The sequence below is a fragment of the Amborella trichopoda genome, chromosome 13, assembly GCF_054954075.1.
Source record: "Amborella trichopoda isolate Santa Cruz 75 chromosome 13, AtrichopodaSantaCruz75HAP2 v2.0, whole genome shotgun sequence".
Taxonomy (NCBI): Eukaryota; Viridiplantae; Streptophyta; class Magnoliopsida; order Amborellales; family Amborellaceae; genus Amborella; species Amborella trichopoda.
The window spans coordinates 41,499,859-41,525,073 of record NC_142348.1 but is presented as its reverse complement, the minus strand read 5'-3'; the positions used below and the strand labels follow the sequence as shown (position 1 = coordinate 41,525,073).

General features: G+C 35.9%; 1 protein-coding gene across 16 annotated transcripts in view; it reads right to left on the bottom strand.

Moving 5' to 3' along the window:
• Positions 1-249: 249 nt before the first annotated feature.
• The window catches only part of DBR1 (debranching enzyme 1), a 50,990-nt gene continuing 26,024 nt past the window's right edge, over positions 250-25,215 (bottom strand). For 8 of the 16 annotated variants that reach the window (XR_016046968.1, XR_016046970.1, XM_020672491.2 and 5 more), the window contains 2 exons: positions 8,919-9,038; positions 250-881 (listed from right to left, as the gene is read on the bottom strand). Coding sequence is in view for 12 of the 16 variants with exons in the window: in XM_020672491.2 (XP_020528150.1) it covers positions 799-881; positions 8,919-9,038 (203 nt within the window). In the remaining 4 variants the exon portion in view is untranslated. Of the gene's footprint in view, positions 882-3,558; positions 3,639-8,918; positions 9,039-25,215 lie in introns of all 16 variants that reach the window. The other 8 variants (XM_088855020.1, XM_088855027.1, XM_088855021.1 and 5 more) reach the window with 3 other exon arrangements.

Below are 25,215 nucleotides of genomic sequence, written 5' to 3'. Positions count from 1 at the left end.
AAAGCATAAAAGTCGACATCAAGCAAGCAAGCAAGGGATCTGAACATGAAATTTGAACATGAATGCATCTAGGCACATATGCAAAGAAGAAATACCACACATCTGGGGAAAGAGCTCGGGCTTAATTGATAGCGCTACCAAGGGTAAGGGCCCTCTCCCCACTGACTTATCCAAAAAAAACCCACACCACACATTTTACAGCTGTGAACTCACCTCCCAATCAATCCAATATTTCTTACGCACAGCAACTTTCCCAACTTGAAAACTAATATCAAAAATGAAAAATTCATGTCAAGAAGTCAAGCCCAAATTTTCAGCATATTTTAGACAACTAAAGGGAGCTTTTTCTTGTCGCCACATTGTGAGAACGTAACAACATAATGCAAGGCCCCACAGGTATAAAACTGCCAACATGCTGTGCTGCAAGTGTTGTGAAATTGTAATAAAGGCATCATCTCAAAGTTTCAATGCCATTTTGGCTGTTCTTTGCCTTTTGCTTTTGGGGAGGTAAAGGACAGGTTGTGATAGCAAATGTTAGGATACAAATTCTAAATCAGCTACTACCAAATGGACAATTGGTATCACGAGTTCTGATAAGAATAGTGTTTTGTAATTGTATTTTTGCATCCTCTACATGAATCATGGAGGCATGTCACCACGCTGATTGTAGGTCATTTCTTAAGGAACGGGAGGTGATAGACCAGTACTGGTACCAGTCTGGCACTCTTGGGGTATCCATTGAACTGCTTTGTGGCTTTGCTCGCCATTCACAAAGAGAACTGCCAAGAATCAAGGTCCTCAAAATTCACCTCCTGCAAGGGCTTCAATGTCATCGACATCATCGTCATCACCATCATTATCAAAAGCTTGATCATTTTGACCTGATAAGAAGAAACCATAAATCAAAAGGGGGAACATCACCTATGTTACCAATAAGCTATGGAATAAGAAAACACAAGTTGACAAATACTAAGCAAAAACAGCAACAGAATGAAAATAGATAATAATGATGTGACTAAAATTATTATAATTATTGAGTTGATCACGTAACATAGAAAACAGAATACTTGGCACTTCATCTCTGGGGTAAGACGAAATTCCTATGATCTCCGTACCAATTATCATTTGCAAAATTGAATACTGAAATCAAGAAAGTGAGACATTTAATAAATTCTCGAGGAAAACCTTAGCAAAGAAAACATGACCAATGCACCCTTTATCCATTTCTGACTAAGTTGTAGACATACAGATTAACTCTGAAAAGACAATAAAGCTCTAACAATTGTTCCTCATTCATTATCTACTGATGACCGTAAACACGCCATTTTTAATGCCAGATTGGCCTATGAAATACGTTTCTCATCGGCTCTGGGGTCCCTTCAGATACAACTAGAACTGAGACATTGAGACACAAATTGGAATACACACCAAGTGCCTCCAGCTTAAAGAAAACATAGATTATCCAAAGGAAAGCAAGCATTGCTGCACAAATGAATTGACTTGTGGGCTGGATTGATAAGAGAAAACGACATGAAACATTGCAACACATGATCTGGTAGGAAGAAATTGGTTGTGCTCCTCCGTGGCAACTCCATCAGGTAAGCAATGATGACACACTCACATGATATATGCATACCATGCAATCCATAAGCACTAAACCCCAGATCAAAAGTAGCAAAAAGAAGAGAAAATAAAGAATCAAAAACACATTTTTGGAAGATAACATTTGCTTAATTTAAGTTACATTCCATGCTTCACTCAATGTGTTTTCTACATCCTAAAAATAACACATTTACCCTCGACTGCCTAGAAAGTTTAGCACACGTTTATACCGTGCAATAAGCACTAAACCCCAGATCAAAAGAAGTAAAAACAGGAGAACAAAGAATCAAAAACACATTTTCAGAAGATAACATACGCTTAATTTAAGCTACGTTCCATGCTTCAATCAATGTGTTTTATACATTCTAACATAACATATCTACCCTTGACTGCCCAGAAAGTTTAGCAGAAGTTTCAATAAAAGTTAAAGTTTAGCATAAATATTTGTCTCTCTAACAATATTTTATAAATTAAAAATTTAGAAGACAATGAATCTTAGATATGTAAAAAATGTAAAAAAATACTAATAACAACAATTTTAAGAAGCAAAAACACACAAATGTTTAGTTTTAAATAACGAATTTGCAATTATAAAAAGAAAATGGAACAAGGTATTTCTTTAAATATCCAAAAAACAGGTTTTTTTGTTTTTTGCTTTTTTTCTCTAGTCTAAAGACAATATTTCTAATTCTAAACCTTACATAATTCAGATAGAATATTTTATTATTTAAAAATTCTGCAAATTAGTTAGTACAAATTTTAATAGCATAAAAGTAATAGAGAGTCTAAGCTTCTTTGACTAATTGGAAAAAGGAAATAAAAATGGTTCCTTATTGCCAATATACAGAAAATTCTACATAAAAGTTATGAAGCATCTAAAACAAATTGAGAAATTTGAAAATTGGAAATAAACCTTGCCTATTTGCAGAATATTCTACATAAAAGTAATAAAGCATTTCAAAAAATTTCAGAAATTTGAAAATCGGCCATAAACCATTTTCAAACCATATAAGTTTTGCCAAAAATAAAAAATAAAATAAAATACCTTTCTACTTCAACATTTCTTAAAAAAAGAGGAAAATGAGTCGTCTATAAAATTTAAAAAGCAATAAATATTAAAACTTTAAAAATATAACACGAGTTTAAACATGATCTACTATTTTGAAATTTTGATTAGAAAGGCGAGCTTAAAATACTGGAAGAGTAGAAAAGCGTGGACATAATTTTTAAAACATTGATAAATCATAAATAAAATATTAGAGGTAAACTAAATTTAAAATATAAAATTTTGTAATTAAATGAGGTATTTCAAAATTTAATAAAGAAACATAATTGGTTTCCTATCTTTTGAAGAAAATACAATATAGTTATTTTTCAAATATTTGAGAAATTCTATTAACAAATTAAAATTTTAGCCAAATATTTGCGAGACACATGTTACTTTGAAAGTACATTAACATATTTTCTCTTTATTTTGGTTATGTACAAGTTAAATCGGTATCTAAAAGTTTTGATTGATGAGACTAGAGGCGGTGTCAACGCAAAGTTAGAACTTTGGAGGGACGCTTTAGAATCTAAAAGTTTTAAACTTAGCTGAACTAAAACAGAATATATGGAATGCAAGTTTAGTAATAATAAGAGTAAAAACGAGGAACTAATTAGGATTGATAGAAAAGAAATACCTAAACGAGATTATTTTTATAACTTGGGTCGATAATCCAAGAGAATTGAGAAATTGAGGAACATGTCATGCAAAGAATTAGAGCTGGCCACGCGAAATGGAAAGTGCAACTAAAGCTTTATGTGATCGCCGCATACCAATGAAACTAAAAGAGAAGTTTTATAGGACAATTGTAAGCCCAGCATTGTTTTATGGGACGGAATGTTGGGCGCTCAAGAAACAAAATATTCATAAGATAAGTGCAGCTGAGATAAGGATGTTGATATCATAATTACCGGGATCCAGTGCAAGAATGGCTCCAAATCAGGAACGGATCGTCAAATCAACATGGGCCAAAAGATCCAGTAAAAGGCATCTATTTAAAAAATCCAAAAAACAACTTTTATTGAAAGGAAAACGCATCATTTTTCATGCCATATTGGCATACAATAAAAATTTATAAATCAGCTTGGTGATCCCTAAAGATCATCAAGTACAACCAAGACACTAAGACACAAAATGGATACAAACCAAGTGTCACCAGCTTAAAGAAAACACAAATTATCCAAAAGGAAAGCAAGCATTGCTACAGCAATGAATGACATGTGAGTTGGATTGATATGAGAAGGCCACATGAAATGCATGGTCTCGTAACAAGAAGTTGGTTGTGCCTCATCATGGCAATTCCATCTAGTTAGCAACCATGATGGAGGGTAAAATTGTTCTTATTCTTTATTTTTATTCAACTTTAAAGGATGTATATTATAATTATAGTTTTAGGGTTTATTTCTAGGGTTTTATTTTTTAGGAATTCCAAGGCTTTTATATTTTTTTTATTTATTCCATGAGTACTATTCATAAATACTATTCATGAGTATTGTTCATGTGTACCATTCATAGGTGTAAAACTAACATTACCAAATTTAGACTTAAGTTAGAACCTTTTGATCAAAAGTTAATTGCATGGACAAATATTGTCCAAAACAATAATTTTCTATTATAAATAAGGGTGTGGATGGGCTGGAGAGGCATTCATGTATTCCTCTTTAAGAAAACAAAGACTTTGTCCTGTAAAAGAAGCCTGACGCTTGAGCCATAGGTAGGAGAAAGCCTTAGGGTTTCTCCAAAATTGCTTGTGCTTGGTTTGTTTCTTGCTAATTTTATTGTTCCTTCAATTTTCCCTGCATCAAGTGGTATCAGACCCGCGATCTACATGGAAGTTACTGTAGTAAGTACGGAGTTACTGTAGCACCGGTGCCATAGGTCAACAACAAAGAAGGGAAGTTATAGTGGGGTATAGGGTTTGCTGATTTTGGCCAAAGTTTGTCAAAACAACCTGGATCTTGCTGATTTTAGCAGTTTTTGTTGATTAATTGCCTAGGGTATGTGCTTTTGACGAACCCATGACAGCGAAAAGGAACTATAGAAGGGGGATTTTCATATATCCACTCCGAGATCTCATAGATGACATAATTGAAGAACTTGAAATGCAAGTACAACAACTGGAGCAGCAATTCGCGAACCTCTGTAATGGACAAGACGATCTTTCAGTCACAGGGGATCTCGAGTATAAGCCCTTTCACTTTTGCGCTCCAAGTGAGGAGTTGAGTGATAACGATAGTGACAAAAGACCTAGATATAGGAAACATCACTCTAGGGTTTTCGATTTAGAGGATGAAATTTTTTATTTCGACACAGTGCACGAAAATTCAACAAATTGTAAATTGGGATTCACCACCAATCTTCGATATATACGTAAACGAACAACAAGATTTCTTTGGAGATCCGATCTATGATAAAGATCAAGATGATGATGAAGATATCTTGTAAGAGGGTGAAGAATATTCAGAGAAGGCAACAGGAGGACTGATCCAAATCATGACCTTTGAAGATGTCATTAATATTGAAGAGATAGAGCATTCAAGAAATTCAGGGTACTGGAATCAGAGTAGTGCAATGGAAGCAGGGTCGATTCAGAATTTGCAAATTGTGGCCCTATGTACTCGATATACATATCAGGATCCATTTCTCGAGGAATTATCTTTACCGCAAATAATATTAGCCAACAAAGAAAAAGAAGATTGAAGAGGGTGATTTTGTTGCTGAATTCATCTTGGCACACTTCAAAACTCAAGGACAAGTTTTCTCCAACTAGGGGAGAATGATGAAGGAAAAATTTGTTCTTATTCTCCATTTTTATTTAACTTTAAAGGATGTATATTATAGTTTGCTTTTAGGGCTTATTTCTAGGGTTTTTAGTTTTTAGGGATTCTAAGGTTTTTATATTTTTTTGTTTATTTCATGGGAACTATCCAGAAGTACAATTCATGAATACTATTCATGGGTACAATTCATAAGGGTAAATTTGTCATTACAAAATTTAAATTTAAATTAGGGCATTTAGTTTCAAATTATACTTCAATTAGGACCTTTTGATCAAAAATTAATTATATGGACAAATATTATCCAAAACAACAATTTTCTATTATAAATAAGGGCGTGAATGGGCTGGAACGTGATTCACGTGTTCCTCATTCATAAAATAAAGACTTTTTCTTTAAAAAAAAGCCTAAGACTTGAGCCCTGGGTGGGAGAAAACCTTAAGGTTACTCCAAAATTGCTTGTGTTTGGCTTGATCTTTGCTGGTTTTATTATTTCCCTCAAATTTCTCTACATTAGTTTCTCGAGGAATTATCTTTACCATGAATTATATTTGAGCCAATAAAGAAAAACCATGAATTATCATTTTGGCACACTTCAAAACTCGAAGACGAGTTTTCTCCAACCAGGGGAGAATGATGGAGGGAAAAATTGTTCTTATGCTTTATCTTTATTCAACATTAAAAGATGTATATTATAGTTATAGTTTTAGGGTTTATTTCTAAGGTTTTTAATTCTTAGGAATTCTAGGGTTTTTATAGTTTTTTTATTTATTTCATGAGTACTATTCATAAGTATTGTTCATGGGTACAATTCACAAGGGTAAAACTTTCATTCAATATTTAGACTTAAGTTAGAACCTTTTGGTCAAGTTTCAATTGTATGGACAAATATGGTCCAAAACAACAATTTTCTATTATAAATAAGGGCATAAATGTGAAGGAGAAGCATTCATGCATTCCGCATTAAGAAAACAAAAATTTTGTCTTGTAAAAGAAGTCTAGCGCTTGAGCCATAGGTCGAAGAAAGCCTTAGGGTTTCTCCAAAATTGCCTGTGTTGGCTTGTTTCTTGCTAATTTTATTGTTCTCTCAATTTTCCTTGCATCAAACCATGACATACTGGCATGATATGTACATACGTTGTAATCCAATAGCACTAAACCCAAGCAAAAGAAGAAAATAGAAGAGAGAGAACGAAGATATACGAACACATTTTTTGGAAGGTCACACATGTTTAATTTAAGTTGGGTTCAGTACTCATTCACTGTGTTTATGCTTTCTAAACATAACACATTTATCCATAACGGCCTAAAAAGAAATTACAATTTTACCTTTTCGGCTTATCCATTGCCCAAAAACACAAAATATAGAAAAATCATTTGCAGCTTCTAAAAAATCACTTATTAAATTGTAATTCCACAATGTTAATCCCTATCTAAATCTTCATATCACTCCCCCTCAAGTTGGTCTGTGATCTCTCATGCCTGATTTGTCCCTCAAGAAAAATGCATTGTAATCTCCCTTCTACAATTGCCTACGTAAATATTGTTAGAATTTGAGAAACTTATGTTTGGGACGTACGAAGTAGATGAATACCCATCCCTGTACAATAACATGACAACACTACACTCAAACAAATGAAGAAATTGCAATGACTAATGTTTTGGATATACGTCTTACAAGACCTCGTTACAATTTCAATAAATGATTATAGCCAATAAATATGGTGATAAAAGGAGTGAAGAGAGACTTCAAATCAAACTATCCACTACCTTGATCAGCTATCATGAATGAAGGCCTGAAATTACACCTTTATCCCTTAGTCACCATGTTCAAAAATTTGCCAGCCCGACCACCTAGGCGGAAATTTTTTAAAAACGACTAGGCGCTTGCTAGGTGGGTTCATTATGCATCTTGCGTCTAGGCGCCCTCCTGCACGGGCAAGGCGCAGCCTAGGTGCTACAGTCTAGGCGCCCGCCTAGGCACGGCCTCGTGAGAAGTTGAGAAAACGTGAAAAATGGGTCTCGTTGAGGATTAAACAAAGTCATTTTTTCCCCCAAAACAAGGGGGGAAAGGGTTTTGGGAGGTATTCTAAACCCCCAAAACCAAAACCGTGGCTTTTAGGGTAAGAAAAAATCCCCAAAAACCACTCTTTTGAGATTTATCGAGAGATCAATGACTTTTTTATTTTTTAAATTTCTTTTCAAAACAAAGGCAATAGTTTATGGGTGGATTTGGAGCTTCTAATAGTTGATTTTGAGGACTTTTGGTGACCCAATAGATGAGGTTTGCATCGACATTGATTTGATTTTGCTATTTTAAAATTATTATTATATTAGAAAGAGGGATTTGATTTGATTTTGCTAAATATATTATGTTGTGAATCATGTCTTTTTTCTTTTACCTTTTTTTTTTTCTTTTACAATATATTTACATGTTTATAGTAAAAAGATTGATTTTTTTGTGATTAAATGAATTTTTTCTCACCTGGATGATGAATCATGTGTTTTTGCGTTTCTAGTCTAGACTTCTAGTTTCGTACAATGACATTTGGGACTTCAAGCATTTTTGTGTCTTACAAGTTACAATCTTTTTGAGACTTGTATTCGTAAATCTATTTTGTGATTGTACTATTACATTTTCGTCTATTTCACGAGGAGTTTGGGGCTGTAAAATTGCCCTGAAAACTCCCTAAGGCTTAAAACCATGCCCTAAGGACTCCCTTGTTTTTTTTGGGAAAGGGGGCGGGGGGTTTCAATTTTGGTGAGGGCACCCTGTCTCTAGGCGGCCAGGCACCCAAAACTCCTACGCGACCGCAACATTGTTTAGTCATCCAAACCCTTATTCTCCTTTAAATTGAATTTAATTTTGTTTTATTAAAAACTAATTTTATTTTGCTTTAAATTGAACATTAGGACAGGGTAGAGAGAAAAAAATATATCAAGCTCTCTTAAAGAGCAATTTAGAGATCGAGAGAGAGAGAGAGTAATTTTGACACTATAAATGAAAATGGTTATTGATTAAAAACAAAAAAGAAGAAAACTATTATAGATGCATTAGCATCAACTTGTATTCAAATTCAAGCAATTTGCACAAAGCTATACCATTATAAGATCCTTCACATAGTTTTAGAATTACAACCTTTGTTTCAGCCAATCCATTTAAGTTGCAACCTTCAAAAACTATTTTCTTTTACTCATTTATGGATCAGGAAGACATGCATAATTGATCAGGCTAACATTACAAATTCCAAGTAGCCGAGAAGAAGAGATATAGAACTGAAAAATGCAAATGATGCATTTACAGCTCATACAACAAAACATAATGAAGTTGAACACTAGTAGCAGATAAAAGACATAAATATGTTAATTAAACGACAATCCCAATAGAATGCAAACAAAACAATACAGCAAATGAATATGCGAAGAAATAAAGTATTTTGAAACATGGAAAACACCCTTAAAAACCTGGAATTAAAAAAGTACAAAACAGTTACCTCTAAACTCCAAGGATGAGGAACTACGGAGAAAAGCATCAGATTCTTGATTGCTATCAAGAAGATATGGAAGTCCCAATAACTGCAGAAAGGATTCTATTTGTGGATTCCGAATGTGTCCTGGATAATATAGATTTTGACTTAATATCAGCATGCAGCCAGGAAGTAAAAAACAATCTTAAGCCTCAACTCGTAGGTCATAACTAAAGGATGACATTACAGCCTCATTAGCATGACATTAAAGCCTCCATGATTTGCTTGAAAAATACTAAAGATATTGTCCTTTCCCAGTATCATGACAACCAAATATTAACTAAATTTTATCCTAAAAATCAGGGAAAAGGTCAAAACATTACAAGTTGATGGCTCTACGATCTATGCACCATAAAATCCAAAAAATGATGCAGTCAGGACAAAATTATTCCTATTTTAAATTTTTATTTAATCTATTTTTATACTATTAACGAGTAACTACTCATGACTACTATTCATGTGTATCGTTCATGGGTTTTGGAATTCCTAATCTTGTTTAGGGTTTACTTTTAGGAAAAAATTTATATAGAGCCGACGCTCTAAACAATCAAATTAGAGCCCAACTCAAAACTTTTGCTAGAAGAAGTTGCTTTGATGCCCAAATATCCTCAAATTGATCATCTCGACATCAAGAAGCATATCTTTATAAGATGGGAACCAGAAAACTAAGGTTTTGGGTATTGGAGATTACGCCTTCAGTTCGAAAAGGGCAAGAGCATGGTCCTAAAGCAAACTTTCTATGCTCCTAATAAGATAAATATTTTGGTTTCGGTCGCTAGATTGGCTAAGGCTGAACATTCCTCCATTTTCTATAGCAATAAGGTGGAGGTAAAATTTGAGGATGAATTGGTCATGAATGGTCTTCTTGTTAACAGCTTCTTTACAGTTGCAATAAAGAATTCCATTTCTTATGTCCCATGTTATAATGATGATGATGAGGATGCATACATTATGGCATATGAGATTGGGGCATATAGATTAAAAGAATGGAGAGATTAAAGAGAAAAGGATTATTGAAAATTTTCAATGGAAACTTAACCAAAGTCTGTGAATCATGTATTCAAGAAAAGTTGGTTAAGAAATCCATTGCGAAAGATTAGAGAGCTATTGACATTTTAGAAGTTGTCCATAATGATATTTGTGGACCTATGAAAGTGACCACTAAAGGCCACAAGAGGTACTTTATCACTTTCATTGACGACTACTCCCATTTTGGCCATGTATACCTATTATGGGAAATGTATGAAGCCCTAGACCACTTCAAAGAACAAAAGCCAAGGTAGAAACCCAAACAAACTAGAAAATTAAAACACTTACAACCAATATTTTGGTTTCGATTGCTAGATTGGCTAAGGCTGAAAAATCCTCCATTTTCTTTGGCAATAGGTGGAGGTAAAATTTGAGGATGAATTGGTCATGAATGGTCTTCTTGTAGACAGTTTCTTTACAGTTGCAATAAAGAATTCCATTTCTTATGTCCCATGTTATAATGATGATGATGATGATGATGCATACATTATGGCATATGAGATTGGGGCATATAGATTATAAACAAATGGAGAGATTAAAGAGAAAAGGATTATTGAAAATTTTCAATGGAAACTTAACTAAAGTCTGTGAATCAAGTATTCAAGAAAAGTTGGTAACAAAATCTTTTGCGAATGATTAGAGAGCTACTGACATTTTAGAAGCTGTCCATAATGACATTTGTGGACCTATGAATGTGACCACTAAAGGCCGCAAGAGGTACTTTATCACTTTCATTGATGACTACTCCTATTTTGGCCATGTATACCTATTATGGGAAATGTCGGAAGCCCTAGACCACTTCAAAGAATAAAAGCCAAGGTAGAAACCCAAACAAACTAGAAAATTAAAATACTTAGAACCAATAGGGGCGGAGAATATTCCTCACAATTATTTAAAGAATTTTGTATTGAGTATGGTTATACACTAGTATAGTATGCCATACATTCCTTAAGAAAATGGGTTACTCGAGACATGAAAAGGGACCTTGGTGGAAATGGTAAAGAGTATGATGGGTCATGCTAAACTCTCCCAAGAGTTCTGAGGAGAAGCAGTTTTGACAGCCGGTTACGCTCTTAACCAAACTCGTATAAAGGCAGTCCCACTGTCTCCTCATGAGACTTTGACTAGTCGTACTCCACCTTGATCATCTAAGAGTGTGGGGATGTTCAGCCCATGTCATAATACCCATCAAAATAGGACAAACTGAAACCCAAAACAGTTAAGTCCATCTTCACAAGATACCCACCACATGGTAAGGGATATTGGCTATACAATCCTGACACAGAGTCTGTCCTTGAGAGCAGGGATGCCCATTTCCATGAGGAAGGGTTCCTTGAAGGTCGTGCCTATCATAAACAAGTTGAACTTTATGAGATAACAAGTGACAAGAATCAGGCTCAAGATCCCGAATCACCTCGTCATAGGAGAAGTAACCGAATTACAAGAAAACCTGAATTCTTTACCGACTTTGGAGAATTTTATGAGAGGATTGAAGAAAAATCCCTACATGAACATTTTTCCTATCAAGAAGCCATAAACTGCCATGAAAATATACAGTTGGAAAAAGCCATGATTGATGAACTTAACTCGATTAAACAAAACCATGTTTGGGACTTAGTAAACTTACTTGCCGATAGAAAATCCATAGGCTGCAAGTGAATCTATATGAAGAAATTACACTTGGAAGGGAAATTAGAAAAATATAAAGCTAGACAAATACCAAAGGGACCCAGAAAGAAGGAATAGATTATGGTGAGACCTTCTCTCATGTAGCTAAGTTCCCCTCCATTAAGATCCTAATAGCCATAACAGCCCATTTCGATTTCGAGCTCCACCAGATGGATGTTAAGACTGCATTTCTAAATGGGGTGCTACCGTCCTAGAAGAACAAATTTACATGAAACAATCAGAGGACTTCACAGAAAAGGCAAAGAACATGCTCGTGTGTAAATTTAGGAAGTCCCACTATGCCTTAGACAAACATCAAGGAAGAGGTACATTAAATTTCAGGAGAGCTTGTCGAAAGCTAGTTTTGTGCCTAACCAGAAGGATTATTGTGTATATGTTAAGGTCATTTGAAGTGATGCTCTATTCATTTCTCTATATGTGGATGGCATGTTAATTACCAGTAGTTCGATGACTCTCATATTGGAAACAAAAGCTTTCTTGTCACAGAATTTTGATATGAAAGATCTTGCAAACGCATCATATGTTTGAGAATCAAGTTCACCAGAAATAGAAGAGAGAGAAACATTCAGTTATCTCAAGAGATACTATAAGAAAATTCTGAAAAGATTTGAAATGGAGATTGCCGGCCCATATTAACCCCCATTGAAAAGAAGACCAACCTAAACCTAGCCATGTGTCCCACTAACTTCAGAAGAAAAGAAGCCATGCAAAGAATCTCGTACAGAAGTACTTAGGTCACTAACGTATGGTATGTCAGGGACAAGACCAAACTTATTACTTGCAATGAATATGATTAGCAGGTTCTAGAGTAATCTACGCATGGAGCACTAGAAGGCAATCAAAAGAGTTTTGCAATACTTAAATGAATCGGTTAGTCACATGTTCACTTATGGAGGAGTCTCGAATATATAGATACAGGGATATGCAGATGAGCACTATCATGGTGATCTAGATGAGATGAAGTCTACATTTGGGTATATTTTCACTCTTGCCGGTACAATTGTTTCATTGTGCGAAACGAGACAGGATGTTGTTGCACTCTCGACTATGGAATCAGAATATGTAGCTCGTTGTCTCGTAGCAAAAGAATTAGTCTGATTGAGGAAGTTCCTAAATAAACTCAAATTTTATCCGATGAATTGCCTGTGTAAGAATCTTCTGCGACAACTAGGCAACAATTTGTGTGACCAAAGAATCACGGTTTCACAAGAAATCAAGACACATTAAGGCGGACTACAACCATATTGTAACGAGATCTGAGCAAGAAGGCTCGAGGTTGCTTATATCCCTACAAAGACTATGTTATCAGATCCTTTGACAAAAGGATTGGTGGCAAATATATTTGCAACCATGTACATGGGATGGGCTTGAGAGAGACTAAGAGGGAGTTATTGTCTTTCAAGGGCCCAGTGGGAGATGTTGGGGTTTGACCTTTAAAGGCCGTGAGAACATGTAAAAAGACATTTACAGTGAATTATACACTTCAGTGGGAGTGTGTATTGTTTGACTGATTAAGGGTCTATGGCCTTGGTCATGTCCAAAACCCTTACCTAAGCATGTGACAGTACTGAAAGGGGTTTTACAGTGAGTCATCCCTTATCGAGGTTAGAGAGATATCCAGCGATGGTTTATAGGCCAAAAGAGTTGTGTCGTCTCCTATGTGTGGAGGTAAGCCTGTGAGAATCAAGGTTAAATCTTCAACAAACGTCCACACAATATGTACATATGACGGCTGCATTACCAGGAAGCATCCCTAAAAAGGGAAATCTATACATGAGAATAGAGAGAGTCCCCCTTGGATTGTAGTGACATGTGATTGACTTGCGCATAACGAGAAAACTGTAATCCACTTTTCGTAACTCTGGTCCCACTGTTTATTGGCCAGCTTTGACAAGCCAATCATGAGCCCCTTCATAAGACTGTGGGTCATAGATTTCGTTGGGTTGGTTTGAGAAGTTAGTTGTGAATCATGGTCACTAGGTTGGGTAAAGTGCCCTTATAGATGTTTATTTTAACCATTGGTACCAGTCCACCTCTAGATTTCAGCACTAGAAATGCTTCTGTAAATTTTACAAATTTTTTCAAATTGTTAAATTTTACTTCTACTATATTTTCCTTCCAAATGGGTGTTTTTGAATTTTGTGAGTTAGAAAGGGCACATGTCGGCCCTTGGATCCAGCCCCACAGGTGTGCCACACACCATGGGTGGGCCGTAGGGCCTATGGGGCCAAATGTCCCACATGGAGTGGCATGCCCCCATCTCTCTTATGTTTTGTTATTTTTTAATTAAAGATGTTTTTAAGTTAGTTAAAGATAATCTTTTTAAAGAGATTATGTGTGGGAATTGGATCTGACCAAAATTATATTATTTGGCTTCCTATAATTTTAAGATAATAAAAGGTAGTTCTAAAAGGATTTTAAATTAGTTTAATCTTAAATTGAATAGAAGTGGATATGGGCCATATATTAAGGGGATAATGTTCCTAATATGCCTTCCTAAATCATGATGATCGATTTATAGGATGGATGGCCTAGATTTGTTTCTCACCGCAGATTTTCTAAATTCCTATTAGTCAAGGAGAGTCATTGTCATTGGATAGGTATACTTAGGGGGGTCTTGATGCCTATATACCTCATTCTCTACAATTCTCTGATCTCTCTTTCTCCCCTATTTATCTCTCTCTCTCTCCACCACGCCCCAAAATTCTCTCTTAACTCTCTTAAGTTCCTGTCTCTCTCCTCTCTCTCTCTCAATAGAAGTGGCACACCACCCTAAAAGAATACTAAGAGAGTGGTATGCCAAAGAAACCCTAATGAGGGTTTGATGAGTAAGGGGCACGCGTAGCCCTAAAAGGCACCGAAGGCATGCCCTAGATATTCCAAAAGGGTTCCTACAAACCCTAATTGTGTTTTGATGCGCTCTAAAACCCCAGTTTGAGAGATATTTCCTATACAAGCATCCGGCACTGAAATTCCAGCAAGACCAATAAGTCCTATGGGGGTAACCTTTAACACAATCGAGTAAGTCTTTCCGGCTATTTACTTTTGTTTTTCAATCATATGACCATATCTACTGCGATTTTCCAGGAACATTTATCTGTATTAAATTGTGTACGGAAGGTTGGTTTTTATTCGAAGAATGGGTTTTATTCCTGGATTGTGTTCATTTGTTTTCGTTGTAAAAGGACATGTCCTAAGTTGTATTTCTTTCGCTTGCAGCAGTGTTTTGTGGTACTTGTAAGTAGAATTCAGATTCATTAATAAAGAAAAGACGAAATTTTTTTGATTCTATGGCAATGATTTCTGCAGCCATATCTTTCACTTTTTACCGCACGCTCCGCATGTGGAGTTGAGTGATGAGAGCAAAGACAGAAGGCCTAGAATTGGGAGGACATTATTGATTTTAATGCAGGCCGTATAAAAAATCTGCATGTTATAGATGGGAATTTCCTACCAATCTTCAATACGTCCTCCTATGAATAGCAACATCTCCTAAGAGATCCGTTCTATGACAAAGATCAAGATAAAGATGAAGATGCTTCAAAAGAGGATCTAGATCGAGAAGAATGTGGAGAGAAGGCAAGGGGGACTGATCAAAATCATGGCTTTTGAAGATCTCAAAGATATTGAAGAGGTGGAGCATACAAGAGATTTAGGGCATTGGAACTAGAGTAGCATAGTGGAAGCATGATCAACTCACAAACTGCAAATTGCAGCCCTAATTTCAAAAAGGAATGAAATAAATGTCGAAAAAGCCTCTAAAGGCCAGAAAATTGAGTTTGGACTTTCCTACAAAATTTTCAAAGTGCATTGAAGGATAGCCGAATTTAATGAGTTTGTATCAATTATTTACTATCTATACCAAGTTTTGTTGTTGATTTCATCTTAGCACACACTCCAAAACTCAAGGACAAGTTTTCTCTAACCATAGAAGATTGATGCAGGACAAATTTAATTATTTTTTTACTATTCATGAGTACTATTCAGAGTATTGTTCATGAGTACTGTTCAACGGTACTATTCATGAGTTATTGTTAATTAACAAAGGTATTTCTGAAATTTTTAATATAGTTTAAGGTTTATTTTAAGGGTTTTTAAGTTTTTTGGGATTCTAGGATTCTTTTATACTATTTAGGATTTTGGGAGATGTTTAGAAAAGTGGCTAGAGTACTTGTGGAATTACTTGTTTTATTAGAGGTAAAACTGTCATTAACAAATTTTCATATAAGTTAGGACTTTTGGGATCATTTTCATTATTCTATAGACATTTAATGTCCTTGAATATTAAATAATATTATTTACGAGATGTGTAGGCCCTAGGGGGGGCATACCACGTGAGTTTGTTTTCAGAAAAGAAAGTGAGAGCTTTAGGCTTTTGAACCCTAGCTTGGGTGTGAGGAAAAGACACTAGGTTTCTCCTAGTTATTGCTAGTGTTTGGCTTAATTTCTTGCTTATTTTACTGCTCTATCAATTTCCCTATTATTATCAAAGAGCCAGTGATTTTAGCTTACATAAGGGTGATAATGCTCCCATGAAACTTGCCTTAGCAACAGTTTGGTTTTTTGATGGTTAACATTGGGAGGAGTTTTCTGAAGTCAACAACTTAAATCATATGCCCGGTGCCCTCATATACAGGGGGGCATTTCTAAGGTTGCCTTTGCTGCCTAAAGGTCCCACTTGCAAGTTGTGTGCCCAAAAGCCACTCAAGGTTGGATGAAATCGAACACTACTATAGTTATTTGCCATCCAGAAAATCAAAGAGAACAGGCCCTCCAATATGATAATGAGGGATAATGATGGTGGACATATCTACTTCTGATCCAATTTCGTCCATGAAGTTACAATAAGTGGCGGGGACTAAGCTTGCCAAGAGAAACCAATTCTAATTTCATAGTAGTGAAGGTGACCTCCACACTCCACAACTTGGCCTCAAATTTTTAACACTAAATAGAACATAGTTGTTGGAAACACTTAAGATTCTGAATCAATCTATGAATCGGAATCACAAAATCGCGGCTAGCTAGAAGATTCATATTTTCATAATCGATGTCAGTACAAGGCAAATTGCAGGAAACGAGAATCCTACTTTTTAAGAATCAAGATTCGACCCAAATGCAATCGAGATCCCTACTTTTATGGAATTGAGATTCTATCATCTTTGAAATCAAGTTTCTAACTTATTTGGAATCAACCCATATGGAATCGAGATTTCTTCATATATGCAATCAGCATTCCAATATCTTTGGAATCAAGTGTCTAATTTGATGTCTCTCAGAAGCTCTAAATTGTTTATTTTGTAGTTCATGGCCCTATGTTTATGTTTCTAATTTGCTGGCCAGAGTATCATTACATTTGGAATCCAGATTCAATAAATATGGAATCAAGATTCAACAATTGCGAAATTGAGGATCATTAAATACTAGAAACGATATGGTAAGTGTTGGAATCGAAATTCCTAAAATAAAGAATCGAAAATCCTAACTTCGCGAAAACAGATTCTGTGAAGATTCGTTGTCAGAATTGTGGAATTGGGATTCCGTTTCGGAATCGTGACCTTGGGTGAGAGATTCCGGTAACTATGAAATGGAACTTTACAAGTGTCTCAAAACCAAATGGCAGAGAGCCTGCCAGCAGATAAAGGAGAAATTTATCATTCACGATCTTCCAAGAATACTCCCCCAGAAGTTGCACAGCTAATCTATTCCAATGCCTGGGGCTCTAATCAAATTCAAATTAAAGTGCTGTGATTTAACCACTTCTATTACAATCTTAAAGTAGTTCGAATAAAGTTGTTCCTTTTTGAAGATGCAACACTAATATTATTATACGCTAACATTAAACTGCCAAAGCAGTCTGTTAAGTCCTAGACCAACCACAGGATTTCATATACACGCGTACATACATACATTTATAGACGCGTATATAGATGTATGAGTGTGTGCATGTATCTGTGTGTGTATATTCTTGCGCTTTGAGGTTTGACTGCATAGAACAGTTAAATATAGCAGTAAATAATGAAAGGAGTAGAAAAAGGAAGAAATTAAATGAAGAGTTCAAGTGCTCAATAAGAGAGAAATGAGGATGAGGACCTTAAAGATTGTTGCATTATATTACTATACAACCATTGCATGAAATCACTACCCATTATAGTTTGGTAATATCGCAACACATTTTACCAGACACATCGTGGGTTCAGAATGTTATTCATAATTTTTTATTTTCTTCATTTCTATTTTCATATTTAAATCATTTATAATTGCAACCAACCTAGAATTATCCAAAACTAGTACGACATCCTGTCAATATGAAGAATATATTGATTACAAGCTTTAGACATCACTAATCCATAACAATTAACAATTGTTTACAGCTTTAATACCATGAAGAGATCCTCATGATATACCCTACGATAAGGACAACAGACTCATATTCCATGTTGTCGACTATATCCATGTGCAATTTCATTATATAACGTAATATTTGAAGGGTACTAATGAGAAAATTTACACTTTATTACACATTCTCATGCCCCTCTGGTAGAACCAAGCTTTGCACGTACAAACAGATTCTATTACGTGCCTCTCAATGTTGTGATCATAGAATTTACAGAAAAACCTAACTACCAAAATTTAAATGAGGTAAATGTGGATGAACCCAAGTCACATGTTATGCAATATTCAACAAGTTATTGTAAGAAATGAATTGTCATAACACTGTTTACGAAAAGAGAGAATCACTTTCTAAAAATGAACTAGTAACAATGATCCCACAAAGACCTAGATAATCTTACAGGGCTGATGGCCAGTATATAATTTTACTTATGTTGATAAGATCTTGCACCTGGAACGCAAACAAGAGGAAGACAAAGAGGCACGTTGGGCTTAAGCAAGAATAAAACTGGAGCGGCTCTTTCATCACGCCTAGGATATTAAATCCTTATATTAAATGAGAGGTGTAACATTAGGGTAACAGCTATACAAAAATGCCCTTGTACAAATACATTTTTCCAACTACAAGCAAATCTTAAAGAATATACATAAAACAAGTCTTTTAAGACTCCCCTTCAGGTTGTGCATCGTGTTCAAACATGTACAACTTGCTTTTTAAGTAATCATGCCTTTTTCCTTGATAAAACTTTTGCAAATATATCCACGATATGATTTTCTGTACCAATGAATTTTGGTTCAACCTCTTCAGCCTCTATCTTTTCTCAGATAAAATGATAATCAATCTCAATGTGTTTTGTTCCATCATGGAATATTGGGTTTGCAGCAATTGCTAAAGCACTTCTATTGTCACAGTGGATAGATGATCTGCCAACTTTATAACCCAACCAAGAAATGAGATTACGAACCCATGTAATAACTATCCCCATTGCAACAAGAGCTCTGTATTCTGCTTCAATGCTTGATCAGGCAACCATTTTTCGCTTTCTGCTTCTCCAAGATATGAAATTATCTCCTAGAAAAAACACAATAACCCAAAACTGATTTTCTAGAATCTGGAGCTCTTGTCCAATCTGCATTTGAATATCCAATTGCAGTCCCCAAATCTAGACTAACTTGTTTATTTTTCTTATACATCAAACCACTGCCAAGGGAACCTTTCACACACCTCATAATCCTTTTCAATGCCCCCATGCGTACAGTGATTGGTGCGTGCATGTAATGACATAATTGATAACCAGTATGTAAAATACTATAATGTCCCTGCCATACTCTTGTATTTCTCTGGCTCTGATAATGGATCACCTTGATCGGCACATAATCTTCTATTTAAAGCTCCTAGAGTGCTATAAGATTTACAATTCAACATATTGGCCCTTACCAGCATATCTAAAGCATATTTTTGCTATGAAAGGCAAATCTCATCACAAGAAATATCCACTTCAATTCCTAGAAAATACCTCAATTCTCCTAGGTCCTTCATCTGAAACCTTTCATTGAAGAGCTCATTTACTTCATTTATCATCCTCATATAGATTCCAAAACAATGCCATCCACATATAACAAGTTAACTATAGAACCTTTCTCACCTTTCAAAACGAGTAGAGAATTACCATTGGCTGATAAAACCTCTCCCGTTTAATGCTTCATAAGAACTATAAAACCAGGTTCTAGAGGCCTGCTTCAGCCCATATACAGATCTCTTTTACTTACAAACATATTCAACTGGGTTTGCTTCATCCAACCCAGGCAGTTGATCCCTATATACTTGCTCATTTAATTCTCCATGCAAGAAATCATTTTGAACATCCAAATGATAAAGTGGCCAATTGTGCATGAGGGCAAAGGATATAACAACCATTATTGTAACAATTTTAACAACTGGACTAAAGATTTCCTCATGGTCCAAGCCATGCCGTTGGTTAATTCCTCTTACCGCAGGTCTTGCCTTAATCTTTCAATGCTTCCATCAGGTTTATATTTCACTTTCTATACACATTACAACTCACCACATTTGAGTGTGTATCGAAACCAAATCTCTTGAACTTGGTAGCACAATAGAGACAAGAAAAGACAATGCACCTTGAAATTTATACAATACACTAGAGATTCAACTTGCAAAATGAAATTACAGCAAGGTCATTGTCACTACAGTGAATGATTGACTTCAAAATACACTCAAATTAGAGGATACAACTCAAGTAGGGTCCCTTGTTTATAAACAAATCAAAATACTCATGGAGATCATCAAACTACACATGTATAGGGTGCTTCTGAAAATTCTGCACCACTCAAAATTACAACGAAAAATTATACAACAATAAACTCCATAAAACTCAACATGACATGATCTCCAACATAAAAACATACATATACTCAAGTGCGCAATGCGTCATGACCATGGGAAGCCGATCGGAGCTCTCGAGTGCCCGGTTTACAGCCTTGGGTCTTAGCTATGTGCCATTGGGTGACATGTGATGGCATAATACAAAATCCGACTAAATCCATCGTCTCAAGAGTGGGAAGCCAAGCATCTACTGATATACAGTGAAAACATGGAAGGATTTTCAGAGATTTTAATATCAAATTAAGTGGAAATATTGTGGGAGAAAATGAGGCTCTTAAAACACAAAAATGGTTCAATTGAGTTCACAAATTGAGCCACACAACTTCGGTATAGTCTCCTCTTATAAAATCAACAATTCAAGGAATCAAAATGATGATCTAATTGACTGATTTGGTCATGAAAAACTCATAGAACTATCAGCCAAAAATACTCCAAAACTCAAAGGGAAAAGCTCTTGGAAGCTAGATCAAATTATGCATGGATGATACCTTCAACTATTTGGATCAAGAGGGATCGAAGCAGATTCAAAAGATCAATGATCTATTCACCAAGGATGAAATAACTTGTTGTAATTGAGAATTTACAGCAAGAAGAATCAATAAGAATCAAAGAAATTGGAAGAGATCTTACTCAATTGTTGAAGGCTTCAAGACTAGATCATCCATAGCTTGAATTTGAGCTGTGAATCACCTACAATGGAGTTCTCTTTCACCTTAACATGAGGACAATTTTATAGAGAAAGAGAAGAAGAGAAGTGACATGGGTATGCCACTCTATGAGTAAAGAGAGAGAGAGAGAGAGAGGCGTGTCACTTAAAGAGAGAGAGAGAGAGTGAAGTGGATGTAAACTCCTATGAAAAATGAAGGCTCAAGGGGGTATTTATAGGCTTCTAACCTTTGAGTGTAGAGATGCTTCTAGATTGATGAATCTTGACCCTCCATGCATCATCCAATGGCTAAAAAAAGAGGATTGATCCTAGCTCACCATCCCCAATCTCAAAAATCCACAAAAATCATTTTAATGATTATCCATCGAAATAAATCATTTTGACATCGTTTACAAACAATTATAAGGGAAATTAGGATCCTTGGAGTTGAATTGTGAATTGAAGCATTTCACTTAGCTAGACCCCGAATCCAAAGCCACCTTCTCGGTATAACTCAACAGATTCATGACCCATAGTGTATAATCAGGGGCTCATGATCCTAGTTTTTCTAAGTCAAACCATTGAGTGACCTTGAATCCCTAAGTATCAGTGGATTTCAGGTGCACCCCTAGAGGACATGCACGCAAATGGTGTGGGGATTCCTCTCTTGGCACATGTGCATACCTCCAACCAATGGATCCCTGAAAGAGTGGCTTCCCATGCATTGCGATTGTATATGCACATGCTAGTTTTAAGAGTCAAGGGTTTAGACCAATGACCTCTATTGGCCCTAACCTTCCTGTACAAGGCTATTTTATCATCAAGATCATATCACATACTCACATAAATCGTATCGCCCTGGCCCATTACCCAGTCATGAGGCACAAACATAATATCCGACCCTGACAAGAGGTAATGCTCAACCCTGTCGATTCTCCCATGCATATAAATCCTCCTCATGACTCACTCAGGATTCCATGACTCTTGGTCCCAGTGCGACAAGATCCTAGAGTCATGTCCCTCTTTTACTCCCATTGAAGTTAAGAGCTATTGAAAATGTCGAAAATTAAGGCCTTGAAAGGACATAATTCCAGCATTCTTGTATCTCAGCCTTCATACAATGCACCAAGTACGGTTAACATGCATGGCTTGTATCTCTTCTGCCATGTCTCTAAAACACCTCTCATCTCTTCTGACTTCAAAGAAATTTTTGGGTGCTTTTATCTTCGCCATTTCACACATAAACACTTGAAAATTATGTCTAAAACTTCCATAGTTGACCAATCTATCAATAGGCTGCTTCACTCTTGCTGATCTTCTCAAACTGACTTCATCATGCTGCTCATTTTCATGTCATTCTCTATCTTGAGGCTGTAAATTATGAGTTTGTTGTCCAATCTTTGACCTTCTTTGATATAAGATTAGTTTTTTGCTACTTTGTTTATTTTGCATTTCTTCATTGGTATCAAAGAAGGGCCAAAATCTTCTCTTGGGTCATATTGTACCTCTTCATGGATGCTTTCTTCACCACCTTCTGATTTGGGCAGTCATGTCTCCATCTACCCCTTTTATTTCAGCATCATCTCCAATTTCCTTCGCATCGTTTCCCTGATTACTTTATTGTTTCTCCACAGAGTTTTTTAATTTTCCAACTATTTATCAAGGGCAGGTAACGAGCTGTATCACCTTGAATTTTATCTCCTTCAAAACCTGCATCACTTGTAAACATTTCCTTTGGAGGATTCCATAAGCGCCTTTCATCAAAAACAACATGCCTGGACATTAATATCCTTTCAAGCTAGAATTGTGACATCCATATCCTTTATACTCATCAGAATAGCCAACAAATATGCACATTTCTGCCTCAGGGAAAAGCTTATTTCTTTGGCTGCTATCTATGTGCACATATGCATTCAACATAGAACAATCTAGATGTTTACCAATGCATACTCTGTAGAGGTTGATCCCATTAAGAGCACTTAATGGCCTATTAATGAGGTATATAGCTGTGTGAAATGCCTCAGTGCATAAGTACTATGGCACAATACTAGAAAACATAAGAGACAATATTACCTCATTAATACGTTGATTCTTTCTTTCACAACAACTCTGTTTTGGACTGGACTGTGAGGACAAGAGATCTGTTGCGCCATCCCATGATCCTTTTAAATAATTTTTAAAGCATGGAATGAGTGCTTGCCCCTCTAATGCAGGAAGGAAAGGTGGGAACAGTGACACATGAATAGTACCCATGAACAGTATACCCATGGACTGTACCTATGAATAGTAACTAATGAATAGTAAATCATCATCATCATCAGAGCCTCTTCCCAACTATTGAGGGTCAGCTACACGAATCATGTTCAGCGATAATGCTCTATCAAGGGCCATACCCTCAACGAAGCCATAAATTGGGAAAAGGCTCTAAAAACTAGACCCTAAAAATAAAAATAAAATATACATTTTTTAAATTAAACAAAAATTAAAACCTAGAATAAATTTTTCCTACATCTTTGTTCTCTGGTTGGAGAAAACTCATCATCGAGTTCTGAAGTGTGTTAATATAAATCCTCCTCTAAACACAAGGTCTCTCTCAACCCAAATATTGCTCATTGACATTGGGCCTTGAACCTAGGACCCATAGGTTATGGGCTGATTAAAATATCCTCGAACCAATTACTAAAGGTTTCGCAGAACCAACTATAGGTGCAACTATTGGGTGGAATCTTCAAATTGAAAACAAGAAAGATCAACCCCACCATTGAAGAGAGATAAGAGCTCTTTACAGCTGTTGCCCCCAACTGCCTCCTCTTGAACATCTTCACCAACACTATCCACATCATTACCACCATTGCCACCATCACCATCACTTGTAACTTGTTCTTCGTCATAGACAACATTTCCTAATTCTTCATCTTCACCATCAAAGATGGATCACCTAGTTTTTTATCTAAAATAATTTTATTCTCAAAAATAGGATCACCTGGTTCTTTATCAAAAATATGACCAATATCAAAGAGAGGATCATATGGTTCTCTATCAAAAACGAGGATCACTATCACCCTTCATCACAAGGAAAAAATAAAATTGGACTTCGATAATGCTATACAACAAATGACTTGAACTTTATGAATACCTTGCTCACATTGGTTATTTAGAAAAAACACCCATGTATATCGAGAGTAATCATCAATGAAATGTAACATAATAGTAAGAATGACAAGAAGAACAAACAAGACCAAACCCTACACATCAGAATGAATTAACTCAAACGACAAAGAAGCTCTTATTAATTGAAGAAAAGGGAAGTTCAGAACTTTTGCTCAATTGACATCCATAACAAATAAATTGACTAAGATCTTTTGACATTTGAGGGTACAACACCTCATTACATAGTTTATTGAATGACTCATTATAATGACCCAGCCGATGATGCCATAAATTGGCATCTTTATTAACATTTAGACTTGAGACCAGCATCGGATGCTTCTTTCAAGGCAATCTATCACATATAACTGTCGACGACGAGTTCCCTTAGCAAAAATGATTCCCAATTATTGTTCCTTCAAGAAAACACAATCAGGAGAAAATAAACGGTCGTGGCCCCACGTCCTACGATCCTCCGGCTGGCCTGGGCCTAGCCCTCTAGGGTCTGGTGGGGACGGCAGGGAGCGGGGTCGTGACATAAACAGTAAATCCCATTATCACGCGCTAGTTGGGAAACAAAAATCAGATTATGACTAAGATTTGGAACAAGAAAAAGAAGATTCAAGATAATAGGACCAAAAGAAGACTCAATTGTGACCTCTGTTATTTCCCCGAAGACTGATGAGTATATTTATATTTCCATTAGAAGTAGATAAGAGACCTCGACCATACCATAGAAGTTTCTGCCACCATGCCCATTTTTGCCACCTTGACCCCTAAGACCTCTATTATTTCACCAAAAATTATTGAAATTTTGTGCAGTATTGCTTCTGTTAATAACAAGGACATTGTGGTTCTCATTATAGGGAGATGAGTTTTGTGCCTCTTTCCGAAAGAACAATGCCTCATGTTGGAGCAACATGGATCGAAGGTTGGCAAAAGAGGGGAGATAATCCCAT